Consider the following 19,471-nt stretch of genomic DNA (forward strand, 5'->3'; position numbering starts at 1 on the left):
AATGTTTTTATTTCTAATTATATTGGGTTTTTATCATATTTGTAAGCTTTATTTGTATATATTTTCAGAGTGTAGCAAAAAAAATGGCTGAAAGTCTTGGTAGGAATGACGATGTAATCAATTTTTGTGTTTTATACAATTAATACAGATTAAGTATTCTTTAGATTCCAAAATAAAAATGTGCTTACATATATTGGTTATCAAGAGCTTTCATTACAATTACCATATGTTTACACTACAATAACAAAGATCTTATATTCCAACTACTATGTGGTTATATCACAACTCTGCACTCATCCGTTGATTACATTACACTGGGCACTGGTATTTTCAAATACAAAATGCAGAATTTGAATTATATATTATTTAATGACAGATATGTTATTACATATTCAAATTGATTAATTAAAGAATATTTAAGTGTTTGCATATTTGTTTTCAGATGGAAATCACTGTAAGGCCGGATGTTGATTTACCTGCTACTTTAAAAAACCTTGAAGTTGATTATTTTAAAAAGTTTTTACAATTGCTTATTTCAAATGGTTAATTTTTTTTTTTATTCTTTTTTTAATGTTTAATTCTTTTAAAAGCTTTTCTTTAAACAGAGTTCTTATTAAAAAATTTTCTATTTAGAATCTGATTATTGCAATGGCATCCGCTTATGGTTCATCGAGTATGCTACATGGTTTTTTGCTGTTTTAGATTATTCTGTAGCAGGTGGCACAGAAAGCTATATTGCTGCTTATTTGAGCACTGAGGTTTTTTTTTTGTTTTAGTTTTTTTTAATTTCAAAATCAAGGTACTTATAATAAGCAAGCAGTGGTCTTTTTAACCCAAACTAAACTCAGTTGTTTATTGTTAATAATTATTGCAATGTTGTAGTTTCTATATTGACAAATGGCAGTGCTCTTTCTGACTCCTCTTCTTATGTCGTCTCAGGTTATTGTTCACTTCTGACCTCTCATGAAAACCATATATACAATCCATTGCAGAGTTAGCATCTTCTAAGATTGCTTCTTTTTTATTGTGCTCGGCATTTCTTTACTTATGATTTCATTCTCGACCTCTAAAAATTATTTATCGGTGTTTGTTTGGAGTACTGTTATCATATTTGGCCCTTCTAATGAGCCCCTCTCTTTTAGACAAGTTCTAAAAATTGTATTGTAAATTCTATTAGACCTGCTATAACTGCTAATCTTAAGCCTCTATCCCATCATCATAAGGTTGTACCTCTCTTTTTAACAAATACTACCACAGTTACTATCCCATCATTAATCAAAACTCAAGTTCTTGTGACTTGGCATTCAGCTAAGTTGCATCTTTTTACTGTAACTTCCACTAAAACTTTTTTTTTTTCCTTGAAAAATTTTGTTAAAATGTTATATTTCTAGTGTTTTGGGATTCTCTTCATGCTTTCCTGGCTCATACAATTTTACAGTTTTTTAAGTTTTCTCTCAACTGTTTTCTTGCACTTTAACTCTTTGTTTATTGTTAACTCCCAACTAAAATTCAAACGTAAAATATCTCAACTTGTCTTTCAGATAAATCTCATTAACTCTTTTCTTCGTTTTCTGGGAAATAATTCAAACTTTATGGTTGCTTGTAGCCTTGTTATGAGTGAGTTTGTTTAAAATAATAATAATAATTCATTTAGTTAGCAACAGTAAACATAATTGACTTAATACAAAATGACTACAGAATCTCACGAGTTGTTCCATACATTGACAATCTAATTGTTGAGGAAGTTGAATTATTGCTGTCTTTTTCTCAGTAAAATCTTTCTGTGTTATTAGTATTGTATTGCTTAATAATTTTTTTCAACAAGGTGGAGTTGCAAACTTGAGTAGAAGATAAAAAAGGTGCAGTAGGATTGTTTCCTCAGAGGAGCATCTCAACATCGGGTGTGTTTGAGTATACCAAGCATTTGATTTGCTTAGAGGATTGTCCATAAATTATGCAAAGCATAATTTCACTAATAAACAAAACAAAAAAAGATCAAAAGTTTTCATTCGCAGAGTGTTAAATTAAATGAAAAATCAAAATAGCACATTAAGTTCTCCTACTTTTGTTTTTTTAATAAATTTAGCATTGCATAATTTATGGACAATCCCTTATATAAAGCAATGGTGGATTGTCTTTTTACTTAAAGATTGTTTGTAATTTCAATTCTTGAATCATGCTTAATAGTGGTTGTTTCTTAGTGGTTGAGTCATTATTGAATTAGAACTTGATTCTTCCATTGAGTACTCAAAAAAATACAAATTTTGTTGGCTAAAGTGCTTGACCTTGTATTTTTGTATTTAATCTTTATGAGCCAAGTATCAATCCAAAAAATAATTTGATTGATGTCTGATTAGGAATAAAGTTTAATAGCAAGTGAAATTTTAATGTCAATAAAGATGATAGTTGATGATGTCATTGATGGACATTCTGTAAATGTTTTTTTTTTTTTTTTGCTTTTTACATCTGTTGCTTATGAAGATGATGAAAAAAATTCAATTTAGTACTGTTAATACTATTAAAAATTTCATGAATATATAACATAAAAATTAAATTTAAAAAAATAAAAAAAAAGTATACAAAAAAGAAATAAGAAAGATATCAGCATTTTGATATTTTTTAAGAATTTGTTGTATTTTATTTTATTTTATTGTGTTTTTTAAGAATTTTATTTTATTTTGATGTTTATGTTTGTGATTTTTTTTAGTCAATGATGTATATTTGTTATAATTACTTTAGTCAATGGAAGATGCTTTTTCTGATTTCCCACCAGCTATTCGTCAATTTTCTACAGAAACACTTATTAGAAGAACACGTTCTTCAATTGGAGCACAAACAATATCACCTGCTGCACTTGAAGCTGTTATTATTAGGCCTGGTTCAAGAAATATGATTCAAAGAGAAGTAGATAACTTGTTTTATTTCTATTTTTTATTTTTTTGGTTTAAGCTGCTTTTGCTTATTAAGTAAGTTTATGCTGAATTATGGGAATTGGTAGGCATAAACTTATATACTTATATACTAATGTAAAGAATATGGTTTATTAATTGCAGTCTATATAGAGATGGTGGTCTTTGCTGCCTCAATAACATCTGAGGTTCCCAATCTTGAGGGGAGTCTAATCAAAATTTTAAAGACAGTTTTAATCTCAACATTGCTATCAGACCAAGTTTAAAAACTAAAAAAATTTCATAATAGCACATTTATCCAGAGTATTCTTTTTAACCTTATAGAAAGATAGGTGATTATTCTTAATATATTAATATCAGATCCAATCATCCACCAAACTTTATTAAATTGATACCAAAAATGATCAGTAATACATCTTCAAGCAATGAAGCTTTTGATAAAGTTGCATCATTTTATGATAATTCTCTCAATTTTTGCGGATTCAAAGATAAGATTGGCTTCATTTAAAATATCCCAAAATATAATACAAGATCTCAAATAAGAAACATCTGGTTTAACCCTCCTTATTCATTCAACGTCAAAAAAAATGTAGCAAAAACATTTTTGAGTATAATTGATTAATGCTTCCTTAATTTCACAAACTTTTTAAACAAAACAACTTAAAAATTAGTTATAGCTGCTTTCCAAACATCAAGAGTATTATTACTTCTCATAATAAAATTACACTATCCAATTCTTATGAATATACCAATCAGTTATGCAATTGCATTAATGCTTTCCAAAATAGTTTGCAAAAATAGTTTTCAAAGACAGGTTTTATAAAAATAAAAACTCTTTTCTTTATAAAAGTAAAACCAACTTCACTGAACTTTTGAAAACTGTATTGGAATGCAAAAATTAGGGGTTTAGAGCCTAAAATACTCTTAATCAACCTTAGCCATTCAAGCGTAGCCATTCAAACCTGATAGTAAATTTTTTAACTTATGCTTGATGGAACCACGTTAATACATCGCAATTAAATGTACTCAATAAACAAAACAAACTTGCGTCAGAGTGCCGCTATAAAAATAAATTTTTAACTAATAACCTTAATGGTATCAAAGAGCGCACTTCATAGCATTTTTTGTTGTTACATTTGCATACAAAGTATGGTAATCAAATTATTTTATAACAAAACAAAGATTTTTTTTTTTTTAATAACTTTAGTTTCTCTGAAAATATAAGATTGATGGGTATTAAAGTGTTCTACTATGTATCATCCAACTAAAATAAAAGTTTAAACTTCAATCATGCATGGCCCTATAAAAAAAACTAACTGAAGTTACAAATATTTTTAATTTTTCAGTTTTGTTTGAGGAAATAAATCGTTCATCATCATCATTTCAAAAAAGATATATATCAATAATAGTTATATTAAATGTATCTTAATGAGCTGCTTACATTATTTACCTTGAGGTAGTTTTATTTAACATAAATTACATTCATTAAGACAAGAACTTTAAAATGTTTGCAATTATAAAGAAAATAGTTTTCTAATTAGTTGAACCATGTCTTATTTGTTGCAAATTATAATAAAAATGCCATCAACATTATCCTTGAAAAATATTTCATCAATTTCTGTTTGGTTTGCTGTAATACACTCTTTTGTAATTGAGATGCCCTAAAAACTTGAAAATAAAAACTCCAATATTTTCAAATATATAAAATTTGAAAACAAAAACTCCAATATATATATATATATATATATATATATATATATATATATATATATACATATATATATATATATATATATATATATATATATATATATATATATATATATATATATATATATATATATATATATATATATTATAAAGTTGGTTTTTTTTTAATTTTTTTTTGATTTTGATTTCTTATTATTTTTTTTTTGCTATTGTTTTTATTCTTCTTGTTTTACTTCGTTCTGAATTTTTCCATTTAAAAATGCAAAATGAAATTCTTACTGCAGTGTCAGTAAGAATTTCACACATTTTTTAATGCTGAAGGCTTGTAAATAAGGTGTAGCCCTTTAAAATGTATCTTGGCTAGTGATACAAATGGTAATGATAAACATTGAATTATGTAATTATTAACTTTGTGATCGCTAGCATATGATGGTAGAAATTCATTGTCATTAGAAATCTCTCCATTGAAAGAAAATATTTTACTGAACAATCTGATATTTTGTTTGATATTATGTTTTACTGAACAATCTAATATTATGTTATTCTTTATTGTGGCAGTGATTGTCTACATATATTATTTATATTGTAAATTGATGTTAAATTTCCAAAAAATGAACTTGTGGAAATAATTTTGAAATTTTTGATTTACAAATACTTTGCTTTTTTTATTTTTGGGGTTAAATAAATAAATGGTAAAAAATTGTTTAGCAGCAGTTCTATTTATTTTAATTTATAAGTATGTCAATCTAAAGTATTATATTTTATGTATTAAAGTTTTTTATATATCAATGATAGTTTGAAGGTGTGATATTTTCCAAATATTTTTGAGCTTTTAAAAGTAATGATTCAGTTCAAGTTCTAATCAAATATTAACTTTGTTTATAACTTTGCAATTTTCAAGATAATTTTGTTTTGTGTTTTTTGTTAAATTTTAAATTTTTATCTTTTACTTTTATTATTTTTAGAATCCTTGCAAAGGTAGTGATAGTGAAAGAGCTGCAAAGCGTGTACGCAAAAATGAAACTGTTGATGTTGATAAAATTTGGGAAGAAATGAATAATTGTGCACAAAGTAGTGAAAGTGATCCAGAAGTTGACAGTCCTCCATCACCTGAAGACTGGCATTCACAATTTCCGAATGTTAGTGTTTATTTTAGGCTTTTTTTAATTGTTATTATTTTTATTTTAAATGATTTTAATTTCTTTTTTACTGATATTTTCTTATTAGGATTGGGTGAGTGTAATTAGCCGTGACGTAGAGCTTCAACGTAAATTGCCTCCTCAGCGTCCTTATAGCGATGCATACTTAAATGGTTTACCTTCGAAACGTAGAGCAGTACATATATATTTTTATTTTTTGTGTAAAAATAAGTTTTATATGTAAACTTTATATTTTAAGTAGGGTGTCTGATTTAGATTAGAGTTTTATCAAATGAGAGATCCAAGGTGGAGTTAGTAAAACAGAGACTGAGAAAATTAAAATAACACTTTAGCTTGTTTCAACTTCTTCAGCAACTGCATCAACATACAGAACAACATGCCAGGTTCTGTAGTCTACTCTCTGTCCATTAATAGCTAGAAAAGCCAAAAACAGATATGCAACAGCTCATAAATTTTCTTAGTGAAAGTTGAATTATTAGCACCACAAATACTAATTATAATTTGGCAACATTTTGTATTGTCAATTATTTTTACTTCTGTCGTAACTAAATAAATTGTTATTTTTTATTATTTTTTTAAACAAATTTACTTGTAACAAGGCTGCAAGCGACCATAAATGAAGTTGTGAGTTAACAGAAAACAAAAAAAAAGACTTCAAGAGCAAGAAAGCAATTGACAGAAAACTAAAAAAACTGTAGGGTAAGTTTGTGTACCAAAGTTCTATGAGCCAGGAAAACATGAAGAGGGAAAAGAATTTTAAACCGCCGCTGTTTGAGGAAAAAGATTAGATAAAAGTTTTTTTGAGCATGAAAGAACAGTTACAGTAAAAGGATGCGATTTAGCTGAATGGCAGATCATGAGAAATTTTAGTTAACCGAACAACTGATGGTTGTCTTATTTGAGCAGGAGACTTGATAGTATTTGTAAAAAAGAGAAAAAAATGCACCCTTATGACTATTGGACAGTAGCTTAGACTTAAGAGCTATTTTGTGTTTTTACCAGAATTAATTATTTGTTGGTTATTACTTTAAGATGAATTTATACTACTTTCATATAAAGTAATGTAATGAAACTTTTGCATAATGGTTTTAATAAAGAGTAGGAAAAAATTATTGGTACAATTCAATTAAATATTACTAAAAGAGTTTGGCTGTTAATTGTTACTACTTTAAGTTGACAAAGGTACTTTAAGTTGACTTTAAGATACTTTTGAGTCTTTATGATAATAATGATAATATCATGTATAAAACATAATTTTGATTTTCAGTTCATTTAGTTCTCTCAATATGGTTAAAATAATTAAATACGAGCCTCAATTAAAAAGTATATTTAACATATTAATGCTATATGTTGCCTTAATCATTGTCTATATCTTGGATGGTATGACACTTTTTCTCTCTTATGATAATCTGAAGGTTAAGAAACTCTTAAGAAACTTTTAGTACCAGATTGGGAAAAAAAGAACTCTAAAAATAAGAAATTTTTTAGTACTAGCCTATTTGCTTGTTTCTTATTTAAAAAATAAACACATAAAAATGAGGTATGACTTGAAATTGGTGAACCAATTTAACAATTATTTGTATCTTGTTAAAAAAAAATTGTTTTCAAATTATTTTTCATTTATGACAGTAAGTTTTTTAAACCCAGCCCTGGCAAAATTATAAGATTTAGCAGGAGTTGATAGCCAGGGCTAGGAAATAATTTATAATACTTAATATATTATAATTTTATGCTTGCATTTACTATTTATTAAATACTTAAAAATAATAAATACTATTTACTAAATATTATTAAACTCTAGTTTGTTTCCAACAAGATTGCAAGCAACCACTATTAAGTTATGAGTTGCTTTAAAATAGAGAATAAGTTAAAATACTAGGAAATGTATAACTGAAGACTTGAAAAGTTGTAAGTTGTATAAAAAAGGAAAACTTGAAGATGGGTAAGAGTTATAAGGTGTTTTTGAGATTCAAGGAAATAAACTGGATTAATAAATATTTTTTAGCATGAAGGGACAGATATAGTAAAAAGATGTTACTTGTTGAATAAAAAGCCAAGAAAGAATGAGTTTTGGTTTATTGTATTAGAGATGATAGCTTGTTTGAGCATTGGCCATGATTGTATTTGTAGAAAAAAGAAAGAAATGCAACCTTAAAACAATGGGAGAGTGGCTCAAGCTTGGCAGATAAAGCAGGTCTAATTACAATTACAATGTGCTTTTAGACTTTGTCTGAGAGTAAGAGAGTTGTTATTTGTCAATATAGGAATGTCAACAATATTGCAATATTTTTTTGCAGTAAATGAGTTTTGTTGTCTAACAAAAATTGTGGATTTTAAGTCCAGAACTTAAGATTATGATCGAAATCTATTCTGAAGCACAAACTCTCGAAGTGTTTAATTGAAAATTAACTTTAGCATTGAAAACCAGAGTGATTTCAATGTTTAACAATGGGTTAATCTGTTTAACTGTCAGGAAGAGTATGGCCATTATATTCAAGAGTCAAATTAGAGTAAGATTTCTTTCCAAATAACTCTGCTTTATTCTGGGAAGAAGTAAAAAGATCAGACCCATGAATTTAAAATTAAATGTTAGACTTACTTTAGTTAATGACCAAAAGTCTCTAGAACCTAGCATCTGAGATATGATACAAGATTTAGTAAAATGAGAATAACAGAGCTTAACATCAGACAGGACTTTTTTACATTGGCTTCTTGCAATAATAAAAGGACATTTGTTCTTAAGAGAGATGTTTTTGTAAAAAAGATTTAAAAATGATTATTTAATAAAGCAACTGCTCAAAATGGTGAAAAGTGTGGAGTAGAATGAGGCTTGACCTAAAATTGAAGAGAAGTAATAAAATATTCCAAACTTTTATTCCAGAAGGAATAAAAGCTTCCAAGTTGCACTTATTATGGATATAAACATATATCTTTGCTATTTATTTAGATGCTGGCATACAAAATTTTTTCATTGTTATATAAACTTTAGTATTTATATGGTATAGTATTTGCCAATAGAGAAGATTATCAGATGGATGTGCGGTGTGACTCTAGCAAGACAAGAAAAGAAAGCATAATCTTAGACGAATTAGAAAAAACGTTACAGTGTTAGTAAAGATTAAAGTCATTTAGGTAACAACATGTAGAGAGGTTGCAGCTTCAGTAAAAAATGGTAGTGGTAGAAGTAAGAGAACTTGAAGAGAGTTACAGATTGTATGAATGAGATTTAATTAAGAAAATAAAAGCTCTATGTTGTTTATATTATAGAAACAGCATAAAAGAAGAAGACTAAAGCCCGATGATGATTGTCATCGTCATCATCATCAGGCTTTAGCCTTCCTCTTTTATGCTGTTGATGATGATAATGATGATGATGATCATGATCATGATGATCATGATGATAATGATGGTGATCATGATGATAATGATTGTCATGATGATGACGATGATGATGTTTATATATGCATATATATATATATATATATCATGAATTTTGAATAAAAAAATATACTTTAGGATGTATAAATGTTTATGCAGCCTCGGTCACAAACCTGGCCCCAGCTATATTTTATCAGTCTTGGCCCTGGTCAATTATCAGCCTGGGTCACTTACTAATATGACATTTGCATTTAAGAGAAAATACTCTTAAATTACATCATGTCTGCAACTTCAAATCTTTTCAGCTGATGAAGATAACGAATTTTTTTTTTTTTTTAATTTAAATAATTGACTTCTTCATTAAAAAAAGCATATGAGCGGCATCTTAGTTTGCCCATCATTTGTCTTATTTATCTAAAGCTGAAAACCTGAATCTCCCATGTGATGATGATCATGACAAAAAGTACTCTTGATGAAGCCAATGATTTTAAAGTGATTAACATAGTGAAGAAAATAGTTATAATTTATATTATACATTACATATTGCTAATGCATTATTTATTACATTGAATTAATAAATATAACATACCATTTATGCAAGAACTCTTGCTGGTTTATTAAGTACATCAAGTTCTCAGCTGTTCAAAAAAATGTTTTTCAATCTAAACTCAAGACTCTGTTTAGACAAGAAGTTAAGTTTCAATGACCAACCAATGCTTTATTTCTTTATCTATGCTTCATCATAGATAAAAACAGAACATGTAATGCGACTTTATTCAAATTAAATGCAGATTTAGATTTAGTTGATAATAAAAACATTTTGTTGTAAATGTTGTTGAAAAATTGTCATTAGTTCCAAATTCCAAATTCTGAATTCTACAAGTGAAATTTGACTATTCGAAAAGATTTAATTGCATCAGATTATATTGCTCTAGCTAAATGAATCACCAGCAGTAGACACTTGACAATTTCAAGTGTTTATAGGCGGAACTTACTCTCTCAAAGCCTGTGTTTTGAGAGAGTAAGTTCAGAAAAAGCTCATCGATGCAATTTTGGTTATTAATTATTATAATTTAAAAATTATTTTGTACCAACTTTAAAGTGCCAATATAGAGTGGTAAAATATTTTAATTGTATTTAAAGTGCTAAAAAAGATGTTTATATAAAGAAAAATGTAACACATAAAATTTCATTAAACATGAAAAGAGCAACTGTTTTTTAAAGACCACTGGTTTTCAGAAACCCTAGTTTTGTTTCCTCAATTTTTTTGACAATAATGTGATTATATTTTGATTACGGTGTGAATATATTATTAATATTTTTTGTATTTATTGTCATATTTATAATATTTATAAATGTATTTATGAATAATGAAGTATTTTAATTTTTTATAAATTTAGCAAATGACTCAGCATGGAACAGAAGCTGATCGCATAGACATAAAAGCTTCTTTAAAAAAGGCAATGGAAAAAGTTGGTGTAGATAAAGATTCAAAAAGTGAGTAAATATATAGATCATTTAATTCTAGCGATTTTGATTTGATTTGAAATTTGATTTGCTTTTTTTAAAATTTACTTTGGCTATAAGTATTAATAATATTAGTATATTTGCATAATTTGCTTAATTTTTTTATTGCATTAATTTGCTGAAAGTCTTGCTTATTGTGATCGTTTTTAACATATTTATTTTTCACATTATATATAAACTTCACTTTGTTATAAGACATTCTGTGAGTTATTATGATAAGACATTCTGTAACTATCACAAATGTTATATTTGAATAGCAAAATTAAAATTTAGCTAAAGCACCTATTCATTACTTAGGTATTGGGTAAGTCAGAGGTACTAAGTAAAATATGAGCTAAGCTTCTTAATCATTGTTTTTTTGTCTGGAACTGCAAAAGACAGGAATATGTTTAGGATTTGGATATCAGTTTTGAAAACTCAGTTAGTAAGAAACAAAACCACAAGCTGTGGAGCTAAATATAAAGTGTGGCATAAAAGGATTTGGTTAAAAATCTTCTTGAACTCTGCATAGACTTTAGAGTTATAATATTTCCTAAAGAAATTAGTTAAATGTGCACCCAGGAAGTAAGCCAGTAGCAGGCAAATATTCTTGTTATCTCTTCTTTAAAAAGTGTTTTTCTGATGTGTTGTGGTGCAGGATTCTTCTGATGTAATGCGCAATTCTTTAGTTTCTACTGCAATATCATGCAAAGACTACATGGCTTAAAACCATTCAAGTTTGAAAATTGCTTTTAAATTTATTATCTTCTTGGTGTAATTGTTGCCACAGCTGCTGTAGTGAAACATGCAAAGGTGTTTGCTTAGACTTTTTGCCAGGCAAAAAATAAGCTTCATGACATGAGACACATGCCTCTCGTATGTGCCAGAGTCAGCCAGAGAACCTCCTTAAAGCCTAAACAACAAAATTCATAACGACTTCTTTTTTCTTTTCTTTTTTGATTATGTTGCTAGATGTGGTGTCCGAGCACACCCTAATAATCTGATCTGACACCTCATAGTATTCAAAAATAATTTGAATTGCAGTAGACTGGTCACTTCCTTCACAAGCTTTTAATCTTTAAAATACCAAGCAGAAAGTTCAAATAGTTAGTTTCAGGGGAAGAGACACATATGGCAAGTCTTTTGTGGCTTGTGAAAATTAATGCTTCACTGATGTACTGTCTACAATCATAGTGTCAAAGTGAATCACTAGCTTTAAGCCTCTTATTTTTTCTTCAGTTCTGCTTCTAAATGATCTAGGTTTTTGATTCTGCTACAGTGTGTTTTTCTGTTTGAGATCTTCATCTCCTCAAGGTCAATACCACCAGCATAATAAAGAGAGATCAGAAAACAGGTCTTTGGTCTAATACCAATAACATATTTTGTCATGATTGAGATCCAGTTGTAGTGGATTTCATAAAGTCTTAGCTGAAGGTTAAATTATATGTCCCATGAAATCTTCCTTTTCTTTGTAGGAGCCATAAAATTGTCAAAGTTTGGTAGATTGTCACTATTTGTGTGCCAGGAAGCTTCAAACTCTCTACCTTTTTAGAATTTACCTCTTTTTTTTTTTTCTTTTTTTTTTTTTGTGCTAGTTCCTAAGCTTTTCATCTTGTTCTTCATTTTATCTTCTATATAATTCACTTAATCATAAAATATTTTTCAACAACATTTTACCTGGTTTGTTTGCTTATGTTGAGCCAGCAAAATATTTCTCTACTGGTTTAGTGGTCGGAAGCCTATTTGTAACAAAGCAGTGAGCGAATGAAAAAGTTTTTTTTTCTTTACAGTCTGCTCAAATCTTTAGCAGTCTCTGGGATCGTATTTATTTTATTGAATTTGAATTTTAAGATTTTTTGTTTTTTTTTGAATTTGAAGTTTACAGTAGTTTTTATATTTTCCTGAAATGGACCGTTTCCTCTATAGAAAAAACCGCAATGCATTTTGGTCTTCGTATTCACCATAAAAATAAACAAATAAGCATTAATAATAAGTTTTTTTTAAAAGCTGTCAAGTATTTTAATTTAAAAAGACCTTTCAAAATGATTTCAAATAATAAAATATCTTGTGATAAACTAATAACTTATTCCATTTCAGAAAATATTACTGTTAAGCCAAAAATATTACTGTTAAACCAAAAATAGCAGCATCAAGTATAGCGGTGGCATAAATTGCTAAGTTCCATTATGCTACAATAATTTGGTCAAAAACAAAAATTATTATTTTACCTTATCCCAAAGGAAAGTAATTTAAGAAAAAAATGGCCATCTTTAATTAGTAGGAAATCTTTGTTCCTTTTATTTCTCATCGTATTTGTTCAGTCCGTTTTACAGGAGGAAAAAAGACCTATACGAACAACTGTCCATCTTTACTGCCAAAAACTAGTTAAAGACAATATAAAAAAACCAAGAATCACAGTAAATAGTTCGATTGGATATCAAAGGAAAGTAGAGGAAATAGAAAACAAAAAAAAAATTATATTAATATTTCATTAGAAGAAATCGAGCCTGTAAGGTTAAAAAAAGAAATTTTTATAAATAAATAAGGACTAACTGAATAAAAACTAAAAAGAAAGAAATGAAAAAATTATTATGAACCAAAATCACACTACGAATCAATTGAAATTTACAGTTGACAAATTTAAACATAACTAAGCACACTTTAAATTTTATACTGGTTTCGAATCATAACCTATTTAAAGTTCTATTAGAATATTTAGAACCTGCTGCAAGTAAACTTATATATTGGGGGTCAAATACAAACATTGAAAAAACAACAGATTTTGACTACAATAAAAAGGGAAGTGGACGTAAAATGAGTTCAGAGTCTGAATTATTTTTAGTTCTAAAAAGATTTCGATTTGGTGTTATAGTTGAAAGCATGGCGTTACGCTTTGATATATCCTCAGGTCATGTTAGTAGAATCATAGTGACATGGAATGACTTTTTGCATTCTCAAATGCGTATGCTACCAATGATAAATCCACATTTTGTTACTGATACATTTTTCATATTTTCAATTTTTTTTTATTGCAGTATTTTCATTTTTTTAACTCCATTTACAAGCTTTATTAAAAAAGTTATTTTTATTGTTTTTTAAAGTTCTATTTAAAATGGAGGTAGGAAACTTTTTTGTCTACTAATAACGAAGTCAAAGTTTGAAAATGTCAAGCGATTTTTCCTTTTTTTTGTGCCACAAAGTTGTTGATTGTGATAAAGTAACTTTTTCCAAATTCTTTATTCTTTATTATTCCTTATTAAATGTTCTTATTCCTTATTAAATGTTTTGAAATAAATATTGATTGGGTCTCATTAAATTTAAATGAATCACTGAATTCTACTTCAAATTTATTAATTATGGTACCAACCAGATTTAATATATTATCAGATTTAAAATTGAGTTCTTTTACTTTTTGCTGATATGCAGATATTGATGTTTTATAATAAGATATGCAATGATGGTTATTTCCTTTTAAAAGATTTGAAAAGGCTATTACTTCTCCCAGGTTATATAAACTATCAGACAGTTTTTTAAGTTTTTCATCGCTTGGCTTAAGTGCAAAAATAAGGGTTGCACTAAAGTCTCTATTTCCTGATAGGAAAGGGCGCTTTCGTGAATTGTCGAAAACCAATTACATTTAGCATACAAAGCATCTTCTTTTTGACAAAGATGTACATAAACAAGGTACTAGTTTTTTTCATTGAAGCTAAAACGCAAGTTTTAATCAGAAAGAATTTATTTAATTATTGACATTTGGTTTAACTACAATATTTTTAACGAAATTCTTTTTAAACAGCTTATAACCCGAAATTTTATGCTTTGTAACACATCTAGCTCCGTAATTCGTTGAACTATCGTCTATAAATAAGTATTTGTGTTTTTTTTCTTGACTAATATTAGGAAGCATGGATCAAAGACAATAAAAAGAATCAAGCAAGGACAAAAAAATATGGATCGTCATCAATAATATTTAAATCATGTTCCAAATTACTTTCATAGTTATCTACTGTATTAATTATGACATGATAATATTTGTTTATTTTCGGTGAATACGAAAACCAAAATGCATTGCGGTTATTTTTTAAAGAGGGAACGGTCCATCGAAGTTTACGGTAGTTTTTTTATTATTTCTGAATTTGAAGATTACAGTAGTTTTTCATTTCGAAGTTTACGAACTAGCCTTGAAAGCAACCGCTTTGAAAGTAAAAAAAATTGTACTCTTATTGTGTTGCTAATATTTGGCTTTTTAAAAATATTTTAAAAGTTTTTCAGATTAAAAATTAATTAAATTGTTAAAATTGCATTCTTTTATATTTTAGTGTTGGAAGAGGATATCGAGAATTCAAATCTTCAAGGAATGTTTGAATCGACTTTTAAGAATGATGTTAGTCAACGTTTGCAGTCCGATGAAGATTACCGTTCAAAACGACATCCGAACACAGAAAAGTACTTCATGAAAAAGGGAAAAAAATAAATTTTTAATTATCATGCTTCTAAACCTCTTTTTATAACGAAATTTTTTCACAACGGGTTTTGTTAAACTCTTATATCTTGTTTACGTTTTAACTTGATTAAGTTTTGAATGTCGTGAAAATTATGTATGAAATTTTATATAATTTTAATAATAGTTATAGATAACTATAACAACTTTTTGTATAGCCAACGAGGTATATAAATCGTCTTATATTCATCAAATATGATATAATTTTAATATTAAAAGTTTTGGTCTTGAAAATGTTGCGAACTTAAACACTTCTATGACGTCTGCTTATAAAAGTTTATGATATAAAAAGAATCTTGAGACTTTTTGAAAACAGTTTCCTCCCTGCCAGTCTGGGGGAGCGCTGTCAGTTTATTTGCGGGATCCGTAGAGTAATAATGCATTTTCTGTATTTGAGGCCATTTTTCAGCTTTTAAATGACTTTTTCGAAACTATTTTTCATGAATGAGATATTACTTATAAAATTATGGTGCTTTAGTTTGATAGTGATGAAATATTTATAATAGTTACGAAGATAATTAAAATAAAATTGTAATGGTACTTTAAGTTTAATACTAAAGTTGTATTTCATGTTTCAAGTCTAATAATAATTTGTTATACAGTTTATTTTAATATCTTAGACTTGCATTTGTAATATATATATATATATATATATATATATATATATATATATATATATATATATATATATATATATATATATATACAGATATATACAGAATCGGACAAAACGAGTGCAACCAAATAATGGTAAATTAGTTTCTTTATATAAAAGTGCTGCATTTTTTCAATTTAGAGAAATATCTATGTAACTGTTTAGAGACAAAATTCTTCAAGTTTTATTCATCACAAAGTTCATTATTTGTACACGAAAATTAATAAATTAATCAAAAGTATTTAAAAAAGTTGATTTCCTTCTTGACAAAACAAGTGCAACTCGACAAAATGTTGACTAAGCTGTATTTCGCTGTCAATATTTCGCGGCGAATCCTTTGTTGTCGATCACAGCATTGCATCTTCGAGGCATAAATTCGATCAGGTGATCAATGAAACTTTGTGGAATCGCTACCCAGGTCGTTTGGATTTGTTCAAACAGTTGATCCTTATTACGAACACCTTCATGATTAATTCTGCGGTTGACGATCTCCCACAGGTTCTCGATAGGGTTGAGATTCGGAGATTGAGGCGGCCAATCCATCACCGATAGGTGGTTGTCTTGAAACCACTGCTTGACTACTTTTGCAGTGTGTTTCGGATCGTTGTCTTGCTGAAAAACCCATTTTATTGGCATATTCCATTCAGCATGAGGTAGCATAACATCTTTCAGGATATTTTTATACATGAAACGGTCCATTATTCCATCGTTTCGATGTATTGGACCTAGACCGTTAGCAGAAAAACACCCGCAGACCATTACATTGCCTCCACCATGCTTCACGGTCTTATGGCAGTAATGTAAATCGAGGCGTTTTCCGGCCGGTCGACGTACACGGCAAATGCCATCGCTCCCAATAATGTTGAACTTCGATTTATTACTGAACAGGACAGTTCGCCATTTTTGCACATTCCAGTCAATATGAGATGCAGCAAACAGGAGTCTTTTCTTTTGGTTTTTTAGTGAAGTCAGCGGTTTCTTTGCAGGGCGTCGAGAAAACAATCCGGCTTCAACAGCACGTCGTCTGATTGTTCGGTCCGATACAGGCAGCTCTAATTGCTTTTGTATCTCTTGGCGTGGCGAACATCGTGGTGAACAGACGCCTTTTCTTACAGTTAAATATTTTTTGAAATTTTTTTTAATTCGTTAAATAAAAGTTGATATGTCTAAATCAGAAGAGTTAGTTTCGATTGCTATGATGAGAGAGCTACTAAATATTCAAAAAGAAACAATTTTGTCTTTTTTTCATGAAGCATTATCGAACATAAATGAGAGGTTTGATAACTTTCAATCTAGTTTTAAAGAAGTTCGGCGAGAACTCGACGAAATGAAATCTGGATTAAATTTTGTTGGCGATGTATTTAACGATAAAGCTAGAGCAGTTGAGGAAAAAATTAATAAAGTTCACGACGATTTATCAAATGTACGAAAAATGCAGGGTAAAATATCTTCTGACAATATTGAGTTAAAATTAAAAAGCGTTGATATTGAAGACCGTAACAGAAGAAACAATTTAAGAATTGACGGGGTCGTTGAAAATAATGAAGAAAAGAATTGGGAAATCACAAAAAAAAAAGGTAAAGCAACTATTTAAAGATAATCTTGGTATTGAAAAAGAAATTATAATAGATCGGGCTCATCGAGTGGGAGTAGCTAATGATAAACGAGAGCGAACAATTGTCTTGAAGCTCCGGGATTACGAGGACAAAAAAACAATTTTGGAAAGAGCAACAAAATTAAAAGGAACTAATATCTTTCTAAACGAAGATTTTAGTTTTACCACGCGAAAAATTCGAAAGGAACTTTTTGATCAGGCGAAGATACATCGTCAAAATGGCTATTTTGCAAAAGTTGTTTACAACAAACTGATTGTTCACGAATTTCGAGAAAACACCCGCAACACAGATGTTATTCCGACATGCGTAAACGAGTAAGCGTTTTGAGTATTTTCGTTTTTAATTATATTAAATATTTTTAAATTATACATTTTTAAAAAATGGCAGCGCTTTTTCCACAGAAATTAGATTTTCACAATTTAAATTTAGACTTTTTTGAGGACAACTTTATAAATAACCTATCAGAAGAAAATATAAATATTTTTCAAGAAACTCAAATGAACTTAATTAACACACCGTATATTGATCCTTTTGAATTTAAAGTAATAGCAGATGATGGCTCATTTTCTGTATTACACATAAACATTAGAAGCATGCAGCAAAATTTTGATAAACTTAAAGAATTTTTAAATATTTTAAACTACACGTTCGACATCATATCTATTTCAGAGACTTGGCATGATACAGAAAGTTCTCTTGAATTAAATTCTAATTATATATTACCATTTTATAAACTAATAAGTCAATCAAGAGGAAATGGGAAAAAAGGAGGAGGATTAGGAATTTATGTCTTAGAAAAATATGCTTTCAAGATAAAAAATATACTATGCTTTTCAAATGATAATTATGAAAGCCTTTTCATTGAAATTATTAATAAAAAATACCGAAACATTTTAGTTGGATGTGTTTATCGTCCACCGAGTGGAAAAATAAAAAATTTCGAAACTTTTATCAAAAATACGATTATGAAAATAAATAAAGAAAATAAGACATTATATATAACTGGTGACATAAATCTTGATGCTCTTTCTAACACAAAATTTCCAAAAATAAAATCTTTTTTTGATATGCTTTTTAAATTTAATGTCTTGTCAACTATTAATAAACCAACGCGAGTAACAAAAACCTCTGCAACAGCAATAGACAATATTTTTATCAATAATTATTTAGAAACGACATTTGAAACCGGTATATTTTTGACAGATATTAGCGATCATTTCCCGATATTCATAAAAATAAAAAACTTTAAATCTATGTCTGATTGTCATTCAAAAATTATACATTTAAAAAAACGAAATTTAAAATTGAGTAACACTAATAAATTAACAAGTAGACTAAAACAAGAAACATGGAACAACGTATATAAATGTAAAGATACTAATGAAGCTTACAATGCCTTTTTAAGTACATTTTTGGAGTACTTTAATGAAACCTGTCCAAAAGAGATAATAACAATTAAGTCAAAAGCAATTGCTAATCCGTGGATGGATAAATCGTTATTAAAGTGCTCAAAAAAAAAGCAAAAACTTTACAATAAATTTTTGAAAAATAGAAACAATGATAATGAAAAAAATTACAAAAATTATAAATTTTTTTACCAAGATCTCATTAAAAATGCAAAAAAAAAATATTACAGTAATCAAATTAACAAATGCAAATTTGATAGCAAAAAAACATGGTCCATCATTAATCTCTTAATGGGAAGAGAAAAACTAAATTCACCTTCTCTTCCTAAACGAATTGTTATTGAAAATAACGATATATTTTGTCAAAAACTAATTTCAGAAGAATTCAATAAATATTTTACAAATATTGGTCCAAATCTTGTAAATAAAATTGTACCAACATCTGTATCCTTTAAAACCTATCTTAAAAACACGAATAACGTTACCATGCTTGATTATGAATTAGGCTATGAAGAATTAGAGGCAGCCTTTGCCTCCTTAAAAAAAAAAAAGGCTCCAGGATTTGATGAGATATCTAGTGATATAGTTATTGCAAACAAACACAGTCTTAATAGACCCCTGTTTCATATA

The 19,471-nt window shown here is 28.1% G+C and overlaps 2 protein-coding genes across 2 annotated transcripts in view; both read left to right on the forward strand.

Annotated features, from left to right (window-relative positions):
* The window catches only part of LOC100215156 (large proline-rich protein BAG6), a 62,945-nt gene extending 47,638 nt beyond the window's left edge, over positions 1-15,307 (forward strand). Inside the window, exons 20-27 of the mRNA XM_065791525.1 lie at positions 69-113; positions 443-542; positions 634-758; positions 2,740-2,904; positions 5,585-5,758; positions 5,847-5,954; positions 10,558-10,654; positions 14,983-15,307. Coding sequence (XP_065647597.1) covers positions 69-113; positions 443-542; positions 634-758; positions 2,740-2,904; positions 5,585-5,758; positions 5,847-5,954; positions 10,558-10,654; positions 14,983-15,137 — 969 coding nt within the window. The 3' untranslated portion in view covers positions 15,138-15,307. The remainder of the gene's footprint in view (positions 1-68; positions 114-442; positions 543-633; positions 759-2,739; positions 2,905-5,584; positions 5,759-5,846; positions 5,955-10,557; positions 10,655-14,982) is intronic.
* A 1,674-nt stretch (positions 15,308-16,981) lies between these two features.
* LOC136076179 (uncharacterized) lies at positions 16,982-17,753 on the forward strand. The gene is made up of 2 exons (XM_065789653.1): positions 16,982-17,396; positions 17,449-17,753. Exons 1-2 carry the CDS (start codon positions 16,982-16,984, stop codon positions 17,751-17,753), a joined length of 720 nt encoding a protein of 239 aa, XP_065645725.1.
* Positions 17,754-19,471: the final 1,718 nt, after the last annotated feature.

Source organism: Hydra vulgaris, chromosome 02, assembly GCF_038396675.1.
Source record: "Hydra vulgaris chromosome 02, alternate assembly HydraT2T_AEP".
Lineage (NCBI taxonomy): Eukaryota > Metazoa > Cnidaria > Hydrozoa > Anthoathecata > Hydridae > Hydra > Hydra vulgaris.

What these genes read in the sequence shown, in the direction of transcription:
- LOC136076179 (XM_065789653.1), top strand. Translation starts at nt 16,982, where the DNA reads ATGTCTAAATCAGAAGAGTTAGTTTCGATTGCTATGATGAGAGAGCTA. An exon ending in GGAAATCACAAAAAAAAAAG is followed by an intron (nt 17,397 to 17,448) that starts GTAAAGCAACTA and finishes AAATTATAATAG; the next exon opens with ATCGGGCTCATCGAGTGGGA.